General features: G+C 57.2%; 1 protein-coding gene across 1 annotated transcript in view; it reads left to right on the top strand.

Moving 5' to 3' along the window:
• The first annotated feature begins 3,580 nt into the window (after positions 1 to 3,580).
• CXCR5 (chemokine (C-X-C motif) receptor 5) overlaps positions 3,581 to 10,527 on the top strand; it is a 10,554-nt gene continuing 3,607 nt past the window's right edge. The window contains exons 1-2 of the mRNA XM_015560636.1: positions 3,581 to 3,640; positions 8,415 to 8,511. Coding sequence (XP_015416122.1) covers positions 3,581 to 3,640; positions 8,415 to 8,511 — 157 coding nt within the window. The remainder of the gene's footprint in view (positions 3,641 to 8,414; positions 8,512 to 10,527) is intronic.

The following is a 10,527-nucleotide window of genomic DNA, read 5'->3' as shown; positions in this document are numbered from 1 at the left end:
GGGGGAGCCCCACAGAGATGGCCTCGGACCCTGCTCTGCGATCACTCTCCCATCATCCTGAGTGAGGAGCTGAGCCTCTTTCCTCATCCCCTCAAAAGTGCGGCCAGGAGATGGGGGGGCGGGGACCTGTAATAGTGTCAAAAATAAAAATGAAAATATTTTTCAAAGTGTGGCCAGGGATCACCCAATGTGGCTCAGTGGTTGAGCATTGACCTATGAGCCAGGAGGTCACGGTTCGATTCCCGGGTCAGGGCACATGCCTGGGGTGCAGGCTCGATCCCCGGTGGGGGAGTGCAGGAGGCAGCCGATCAATGATTCTCTCTCATCATTGATGTTTCTATCTCTTTCTCCCTCTTCCTTCCACTCTGAAATCAATAAAAATATATTTTTTAAAAAAAAAGTATGGCCAGGGATGATGCTAGGACCTCCAGCATGAGGCATTTGAGGATTAAATATAATTAAATATTAAATTAAATATGAAGATTAGGTAAAACTAAGTTAAAAATTGTAGGCCTTTGTAGGTAGGTAAATGCTATGTTAATATTACTGTTATCCTTTTGGGGACCTAGAGGAATGCCCGACACTTCCCCAGGCTGAGCGCTGCTCAGGTGGGGACCATGGGGCTCTGTTCTGAGCGGCTGTGAAAGCCCCCGAGGAAAAAGAGAACAAGATCTCCACCCAGTTAGACAGAGAGAGAGAGAGAGAGAGAGAGAGAGAGAGAGAGGCCCAAGTCAGTGAAAGAAACACTCTGAGAAGAACCTAATTTTTATATAGAAGATGGGAAATGAATTCCAAGACTAGTGATGGCAGCAAGTATCTTGAATGAATAGAAACGTAATATAATCCATGGCCTTCGGAGTAAAATTACAGAGAAAAACCCACCGAGCCACCACTCAGCAGCCAGCCACCTGGGGCCCTGACACCCCGTGTCACTCTGATGAGGAGCCTGGGACACAGTCTCGCCTCCGGCGGGCTGTCGGCGAGCGGGGGTGGGAGCTCACAGAGTGAAAATATAACCAGGGTGCATTTGAGGTAACATCCGGGCTGCCGCCCCTGGAAGCACCCTCCAGCTGACACACGGGATGGCGTCCTTCCTTCTCCTCGAGCGGAGGGTCACACCCTAGGCACTGCCCCTCTATGCCAGGGGGCAAGTCTGGCTTTGGGTTTGAAGATGATAGAATCATCCTTTCCAACGCAGCAGTTATTCTCTGGATCTTCTGAAGCAGGAGTGGGGCACGTCCGGCCCTCAGGCCAGAGCAGGCCCGCAAAATCATTGGGTCTGGCCCAGCCGAGGCGTTAGGGAGAGTTAATTAAATGCTTAACCACACGCAGCAGGCTAGTTTTTAAGTTGATAATTCTGTGTGGGCCACGAACGATGTTATAAATATCCAGTGGCGCTTGGCAGAAGGAATGCTCCCACCCCGCACAGCACCGTTAGAACCCGTGGTCACTAGGCATTTACCTATTTAGGGCAAACTGAGTTGGCCAGCAAGTCAGTGCCTGGGGCAAGTGGGCCCTGGGAAGCTGTCGACTGAATGTGCCAGCATCTTCAGAGACAGGAAGGGACACCGTGATGGGTCCCTGGTACAAGACGCACTAGGAGCCCGGCTGGAGGTGCTCAGGGGTTGAGCGTCGGCCTATGAACCAGGAGGTCAGGGCACATGCCCGGGTTGTGGGCTCGATCGGCAGGAGGCAGCCGATGAATGATTCTCTCGCTCATTGATGTTTCTCTCTCTCCCTCTCCCTTCCTCTCTGAGATCAATACAAATATATTTTTTAAAAGTTACTCTTTCTAAGCCAACATGACAGACTGGAACCGTCACACGGGGTGTGCTAGGCATGTTGCCAAGGCAGGCGAGAGCCACAGGAAGCCCATCTTAGCTGCAGTGACATAAGCTCAGACCTTCAGTAAGAAAACTGCTATCTTCCTCTATTTTGTCCTGGTCAGATGTCGACCGTCAACCTCAAATCACCCCGATGTCAACGCCCAGGCTGCTGAGGGCCGGACGCCAGGTCCCCTGAAGGCTGGCTGAGGGCCCGGGAGGGTGCGCGTGAGAAGTCGAGTGAGGAGGCAACAACTGGCTCCAGAGGATGCTTCTGCGAAGAGGAGTTAGACGTCTGCACGTGAGGCAGAGCCAGGGCGCTGGAGATGCGTGACAGGGAGACGTGTTCGGACTCGGCGTGAGGGACGCGTGTCTGACGATTCCATCATCCCACAGGAACCCACCAGCTCTTGGAAGGAACAAGTGATGGTGTTTGTTCAATGCTGGGTGACTGTCTGGTGAGGACGGAGTGACAAGAATCTTGTATTTCCTATGTGAATCATCTAATTCCTACATGGTTTTATATCCTATATTCCTTCCTGATCAATGTCCTTGGAGTGGCAAAAGCTGGTGAATATATCAATGGATTGGAGCGCAGGAATGGGGGTGCGGCCCTGGGGACAGCACTCTCCACGGCCTCGGGTCCTTCTGAGTAAAATCTACTCTAGCTGGTGGTCATTCCAGGATGTTAATAATTTAGATGCCAGCCAAGTTCGTTTTTAGCTAGAACATCGTTATTTTTTTAGTCAGAAAATAGCTCTGTGGCTGTTTTTGTTTTCGTGCTTTGGTAATTTGGATAATTCCATTTTTGTCCTCTACTAATATTTTGGTGTTGTTCCCTTTGAAAATTTCTCACCTATTTCTTCTAAACTTGAGCTAAAGAGGGTTTGGCTCAGTGGATAGAGCATCGGCCTGTGGACTGAAAGGTCCCAGGTTCGATTCCGGTCAAGGGCATGTACCTGGGTTGCGGGCACATCCCCAGTGGGAGATGTGCAGGAGGCAGCTGATGGATGTTTCTCTCTCATCGATGCTTCTAACTCCCTATCACTCTCCCGTCCTCTCTTTGAAATCAATAAAATATATTTTAAAAAAAATAAAGAAGGAATGGGTTTTCTCTCAGCCTCGACAAAAGGATGGTGGCAAGTAGGGTGGGCCAGGGTCCCAGTTTGCCTAGGACTTAGGGGTTTCCCAGGACAAGGGACTTTCAGTCCCAGGCGCACTGGGTGATCGGGCTCCCTCGTGGCGAGAAGACGCAGGTTGGGCCATGGCTTGGAGGAGTGGTCCTGGGAGGGCTTTCCTGTTCACTGTCTCTGTGGAGTTTCCCTCGTTGCCCCACGAAGTGGTGTGGTTTTCATTACAAGGTACACTCCCTGATGGGAGCTGGTGGAGGTCCAGGGAGAAGTGCGGGGCAGCCTTTAAACGAGTCACACGCCCTGAATGAGACAGCGATTGCCAGGAAAGAAGCTGAAATGCTTGACTAGCATAAAGGCTGTGGGGATTTTCCCTCTCTCTTAAAAAAAACACACACGCGCACACACACACACACACACACACACACACAGAAAAGACCCAGTGGAAAAAAAAGTGATGAGCTGTGAGGCAGGCAGCAGGTCCTACGCAGCCTGGCCCGGGGCAACTGCGCACGGCTCATTTGCTTAAATTTGCACCTGTCGGCTGCCACCTTCCTATAGGTGCCGCCGGGGAGTTTCTCAGCATCAGACCACGAGTGGCCGGTTTGGGGACAGACAGCTACAGCTATGAACTACCCCTTAACCCTGGACATGGACTTCATCATCAACTACAACCTGGAGGACCTGGTGAGTAGGGACAAATGGTTGCCCAGGCCCTAGCTGGAATTCTAAATATGCCCAGGAAGAGGGGACGGCTGTGGAGGCCCCTCCCCCTCTGCATGGACAGAATTTAGACAGACCCATGGGCCCAGTCCATGACGGAGCAGATAAGCAGAGCCGGCGCCTTACCTAGACGCCCTTTAGCGGGAGCGGAGGTGAGGGTTCGGCTCTGTGGCCTGGGACCAGTCCGTGGCCTGCCTGCTCTCCCTGCCTCTCAGGGCTGGTGTAGGACTCAGGCTGGGAAGGACTCTGGAGGGTCCTTAATCTCAGGGGGCTGGCACTTGCTCACCTCTTGCTGGACAGTTCTCTCAGGGGCACTCCGTTCTGCTGAGTGGTCTCAGCCCCACACTGGCTTGCGGTCTGGCCGAGAAAAGACAAATGACTTCCCAGACGCTCCCAGACCATCATCATTGCTCAGCGGGAGAGGTCTGAGCCAGGCGGTCAGCACGAGAGAGCAGCCAGGGGCCGGAGTCGGGGCAGGGGCCCAAGTTGGTGAGAGGACTGTTCATCCTAGAAGTGTCTTAAAACACGGTGCGGCCTCCCGCAGGCCCGGCCCCGCACTCCGGTGCTTGCGGGGCTGAGGACCGGTCCCGGCCTCACTCTGCCCCACCCCAGCCTCTCCCGTGAAGCGAGTGGTTCCGCGGGCTGGGTGGTCACTGGATCCCAGAGAATGTGTGTGTGGAGCATCTAACCAGAGACCCCAGGACTCCTGCTTGCCGGCAGCAGAGGGCTGCCTTAGGGATCTTCTGGAAACTTCTTTGTGGTCTTTTCTCCCCTCCCCCACGGCCCATGGCACTTCTGGGCTGGACTATGAAGGAACCAAACCCTTTCTCCTCACCTTCACCCCACCCTCCAGCTCCCCTGGCTGGAGTCCATATTGTAGCTCCATCCACCCTGTCCTCAGACTTGCTGGAAAGGTCTGCCTCTCGCCTGCCTGGGTCCCGGGACGTGGGCGTGAAATAGGACGCGGGAGAGAAGCTGAGGGAAGGGCTAGCTGCCTGACGTCTGGCCTAAGCCCCGGACAACAGTCGAGCCAGAGCCATCAGTCTAATCCAGACCCCGTGAAAAGGAAACAGCCTCTTCTTCAAACATTAGTCAAAGTTTCACGACAGCTGAGCACCTGCCAGGCACCGGGCTTAGCGCAGGGCCCTGCGTGGGTGCCCGGGCCTCCTGCCCAAGAGTCATGAGCTCAAGCACAGAGTCCGGGCAATACCCTGAATCAGGCTAAACCCCTACAGCCCTGACCGCCCCGGCCCCCTGAGTAGGTTACTGGGTGTCTTCCTGTGCTGCCAGCTCGAGCTGACCACCAGCCCTGACCCAGTTGGCTTCAGGAACCTGCGACAGGCCCGGCTGGTCCGGGCTTCTGAGAACCCTCACGATTTCCCCTAACTGCTCGCCTCGCTCCACTGGGTGACCTACTAGACAGGTGGTGGCTGGGGGCAGGGAGACCGGGGCAGGCCCATCCACCAGACGACCCACAGCCCGGGGAGGCGCCTGGGGACTGCTTCGTGTCGCACTTCAAACGAGTGGTCTCAGGCAGATGGCCCAGTGACCCAGTGACTCAGTCAGGGCCCATCTAGGGTGGCTGTGGGGCTCATTTGCAACCAGCTCCCAGCGCCTGGCGTCACCTGCCCTAGCTCCTGGGCGCGCCTCCGGGCTGTGGCCCCCGACGCACGGACCCCACCCGCTGGCGGCCTTTCTGACTGTCCCTGACGAGACCCTCGGGAGCAGAGTAGAAGGATCTTGCACGAAGTGGCTTCTCAATAAGTATGGATTGGTTTGCGATTTATCGAAGGTCTTAGCTCACTGTTTCTCTATGCGTTAGTCCAGCTTCAATGCCTGCTGCCTCCTGCCCCCCACCCCCACCCCCGGCCTTGCCCCCATCACAGGCTCCCGGTCCCAGAGCCCTGTCTCCATGCTCTGGGGCTGAGTAAGACCTGGGGCTCGAGGCCGTCAGCCCCTTGCCTTGGTCACCCTGTGTCCTTTCCCCTCTGGACACCTAGGCGGCAGGCCAGCAGCTGACAGGCCGCCCTCTGAAGCTGGCCGCGAACTCCCACGAGGGGAGGCTCCAAAGGGAGCACAGCAGGAAGCCCAAGTGCCAGGGCTGAGGAGCCGGCCGGGGGTCGGCGCGCCAGGACCCGTCCTGCTGGGAAGGGCAGACATAGCAAAGCCTGGTCCACAGGCACCTGGATCTGAGAGCAGGCGCCTCCTCATGACAGAACCAGGAGCTGGGCCACCTACAGGCGGGGGAGGGCATCCTAAACGGCACCTCCGGCCCCACCCTGCATCCACCCAGGGGGCAGCGACTACAGAGCAGGGAGAAGCTCGCCCATCCCCAGCTCCTGACCCCTGACCCCTGGCCCCTCGCCAGGGACAGCCCCATAAACTCTGGCTCCAGTGCGATCAGAGCAGCACAGGCTGCAGAGCCCGTCCACGTGCCATCTCCTCTCATCTCCCCCGGAGGCGCGAGCGTTTCTGAGCTTTATCTTGGGGGGAAGGAAGGAGCCCCTGCAATGAGCTCCAAAGTCCCAGAAGAACCTCAGTGGAGGAGGCCCCCTGGGTGTGATTGGAGGAGTTGGAGATGAGGGAGACCAGGGCCAGCCCGGGGAGGGTCAGCACTGGGGGCATCTGGGCTCAGGCACAGCCCGCAGCCCCCTTAGGAACTCTCGCCGCCTCGAGTCCGGTCCCCTCTGGAGCAACGGCCTGCACAGGGGCCGGCGTCCGCACCGAGAAGCAGGCCCCAGGCCCCATGAGTGTCCTCTTGGAGCGATCGGTCCTGGCCCCGGCCGAGGCCTCAAGGGCTGCTGTGCACACCCAGGAGGCTCCAACCTGCCCCTTGGGCTCCGTGGCTCTGTCTCCAAAGTGAAAATTGGTGTGGGGCGCCCAAGGGGACCCCAAAACCTAAAGACTCAGTGCGGAAGTAGGGATGGTCTAAAGTCTCCCCTCAGAACCACAGCCAGAGCCATACCCTGTTCCTAAGAGCCGAAACCCGTAAGCCTGCGGGCTTGCTCCTGATGGGGAGACGGGAGGGCGCGAGGAGAAGAGAGGAGAAGCTTGGCAAAGGGCAAGCCAGTGACCCAGGTGTTCTTTTGGGGAGTCCAATCCTCCAAAGGAAGAGTGGGGGCCCTGGCCAGTGTGCTCAGTGGGTAGAGCTTCAGCCTGGGAACTGAAGGGTCCCAGGTTCGATTCTGGTCAAGGGCACATGCCGGGGTTGCAGACTCGATCCCCAGTAGGAGGTGTGCAGAAGGCAGCCAATTAATGATTCTCATCATTGGTGTTTCTATCTCTCTCTCCCTCTCCCTTCCTCTCTGAAATCAATAAAAATATATTCAAAGGAAGAGTGTGGTGAGGGATACAGACCTCTGCCTCCCCCTCAGCCCAGGCCCATTCTTCCAGACTCCAGCCCCTCCTCAAGGGTAGAATGAGAGAGACACACTGGCTGACTCCACTCACAGCTCCCACCTCTCGGCTGGGCTATCCAGACTGGGACATGCACAGAGGCACATGTGTGCTCCCTGTAGTCAGCCGTGGTCTACACCTGTGTGTGGCTGCTCTGCCCCGGGCGTCCCGGCTCGGCCCCTTGCCCCCAACTCGGGGCTGAGAAGCAGAGTCGGGCTGGGGCGTTCATTGGCTGCAGGACAGACCAGTGAGAAAACAAAACAGCTCCCACTCAGGTCAGAGCCACATGAAGGTCAGGCTGAGACCCAGCTCCGCGCTGGGCGGGGTGGCAGCCAGGGGATCCACGCAGCTAGGAGCTGGGAGCAAAGGCCGCTGGAGGGCAGGGCAAAGCCTTCTTTCTGGAGTAGGAACCCTTCCCACACACGGGGGCTCAACTTCGTCTTCCTCCCAAGAACCCCCCGACGTTGGACAGTTCTGCCTGTTAAAAGGTTCTTTCTCCTCCGCCTGGAGCCCCTGACCCCAGCCTCTGCCCGTTCCTCCTGGTCAGCCCTCTGAGCCTCACACCACAGCCCAGCTTGCCCTCTCGCCCACGGGGCTCTTGTCAATCCTTGAAGAAGACAGTTCTCCGTCTCCTCTTCACCCCCGGATGAGAATGTCCCCCCACTGCCAGCTGCCCACTCGTGTCCAGACCAAACAACATGGGCTGGAGCTGGACGCCACCTGCAGGCTTCTGTTCACCAAGGGCAGGGCAGGGCCTTTGTTCTGCTGGGGCCATGTGGGTATTTACAACCTCATTCCCAGGCCACACAAAATTATCAACTTAGCCCGGCCAGCGTGGCTCAGTGGTTGAGCTTCGACCTATGAACCAGGAGGTCACAGTTCGATTCCTGGTCAGGGCACACGCCCAGGTTGTGGGCTCGATCCCCAGTGTGAGGCGTGCAGGAGGCAGCCAATGGATGATTCTCTCTCATCATTGATGTTTCTATCTCTCTCCCACTTCCTCCCTCTCTTAAATCGATTTTTTAAAAAAATTATCCACTTAAAAATAGGCTGCTCTATTTGGTCAAATATTCAGTTAACTCACCCCTAACACCTTGGCAGGGCCAGACCAAAAGATTCTGTGGGCCTTGCATGCCGGGCCGGACGTTCCCCACCCCTGCCTAGAGTGAGGTCACAGCAGCACTTCCGGGAGCCATGTCACCCCCTGACTCACTTACACTCTCAGTCAGCAACCTCTCAGGTCCTCTTCTCAGGCACTGTCACTGAGCCAGATCTCCCCGAGCTTGTCTCTGCCCAGCTGAGGCCTGAACCCTGAGTCTAGCGCTCTCTTCTTTCCTATCAGTTCCATCTGGTCAGTGTGTGCTCCCAGCCCAGCGTGGAGAGGGCTCTGCCTTGTCCTGGAGTGTCCCCCAACCTGTCCCCACGCCAGGGTGGAGAGTGTGAGAGGAGCAGGTCCAGGCCTGTCCCTGGGCAGCCCAGCCCCTGCCCACCTGCTTCAGAGTCCCAGGCAGCATGTGTCCTTGCCCTCCTTGGGGCCTGGGTCCCTGGCCAATGTGTGAGGTTGTGGTCCACAGGTACCTCCCTACACCCGGGCTATTGTGGCCCCACCTAGGCACATCTGTACCTATACAGGGTTCATGCTGCGCCATAGAATGTGTGCATGCAGGAGAGTGTGTGAGTGCATGCATGAGTGGTGTGCGTGCATGAGTGGTGTGCGTGCAGGAGAGTGTGCGTGCATGAGTGGTGTGCATGCAGGAGAGTGTGCGTGCAGGAGAGTGTAGAAGAGGAGAGGGTGGGTCACTGCTGGGCCAGTTGCCGGCATGTGCTGCTTCTGGGTGTAGGTCTTGGAGAGCGCCCTCTGTATCCCACGCCTCCTGGAATTCAGAATTCCCGATTCTTCACCGCCCACCCCACCGGGCCAGAGCCAACCTTGCTGGGTTTGAGGAAGGATGGAGTGCCTGATCCCCCGGGTATGGGAAGTGCTTTCTAGACCAGCTTCCTCACCTGCCACTCCCAAGCCCTCAAACCAGCTGTTTGATGGGCTGTTTGATGCTCCTGCCAAGATGTGCCAACTCCCAGCGCCCGCAGAACAGTGTCCTTCTGTCCCCTCCTGCCTGAGCGCTTCGCCAAGCAAATCCCTCCCGGCCAGAAAGGAGGTACAGACCCTCCCCGCAACCTGCATCAAAGTCTGGGTTCCTGGGAGAGGGGCCCTGGGGTCCCAGGCCATCCCACTGTGCTGGTTTTAAGTGAAAACAAATGAATCCACCAGGACGCTTTCGAGAGGGAGGACTGAAGTGCTTCTCAGAAAGGGCTTCTGGCCGGACGGGTGGCTGTACCCGAGCTCCCCTGGGCCAGGGACGCTGAGCTCCCAGCACAGCCGGTGCAGGCCTAGCCCAGCCCACGGGCTGCTCCCAGCTCTGCCTCTCTTCTGCCTCTGAACTGCAAAGCTGTGCATGGACTCCAGGATGAGTCCAATGGTTGTGTTCAGTGACGACATTGGAAATGGCTTGTAACATGGAGAGCGAACCCGAGGCAGGCTCTAGACTCTGCAGGGCATTGGAGGAAGCAAGAGCTGCAGAGGGTGACAAGCAGTGTCCGAATGTCCCCCGGGGCACAGAGAGACTTTTCTAAGTCCCAGGATAACGGGCCCAGCCTGCTCTGGGGCACTGTTCTCAGAGCCGCTCAGGACACACCTGCCCCACTGCCCTGGAGAGTGAAATGCACCTTGTGAGGGGGCTCCAGAGGCCTGCCTCCAAACACTCACCCGCCGCCTGGCCTGCGTGGTTCAGTGGTTGAGCATTGACCTATGAACCCGGAGGTCATGTTTGATTCCTGGTCAGGGCACATGTCCAGGTTGCGGGCTCCATCCTCAGTGTGGGCATGCAGGAGGCAGCCGATCAATGATTCTCTCTCATCATTGTTGTTTCTCTCTCTCTCTCTCTCTCCCTTCCTCTCTGAAATCATTAAAAAATAAAAATAAAAGAGCTGGCCACGCAGGGAAGGAGCAGGTGCCCGCCCTGGTCCTGTGGCAAAGGCGCACGTCCTGTAAGAAGGGAAGATGTGCAGCCAAAGGAAGAGCCGGGAGGGATGGAGGAGGCGCTGGCGCGGCCTTGACCTTGACGGGCCCGGGCAGCAGGCTCAGTCAGGAAGGACTGCTCTGCCAAAGGGAGCGTGGGGCCGAGCGTTGGAGACCAGGATGTGCTGGGTGCCCGGGCAGCAGGCTAAAGCCATAAAATGAAGTGTGAGGTTTCAAAGGTCAGAGGAGGTGTGTTTTGTTGAGCGTTAAAGTCCCTTTGGAGGCATGTAGGCCTCACCCTGCAATTCCAGGGGCTTCAGGTGAAAATAGAACCATTTTCTTAAACAAAACCTTAGTGGGAAACACCACCTTAGTGGAGGAGCCTGGTGTTAAAGGACGGTGGGGTGGAGGCTGCGCCCCGCCCACCCTCCCCGCAGCA

The sequence above is a fragment of the Myotis davidii genome, unplaced genomic scaffold (assembly GCF_000327345.1).
Source record: "Myotis davidii unplaced genomic scaffold, ASM32734v1 scaffold355, whole genome shotgun sequence".
In the NCBI taxonomy this organism is placed as follows: domain Eukaryota; kingdom Metazoa; phylum Chordata; class Mammalia; order Chiroptera; family Vespertilionidae; genus Myotis; species Myotis davidii.
Note: the sequence above shows the minus strand (reverse complement) of the source record. Positions and strands in the feature narration are given on the sequence as shown.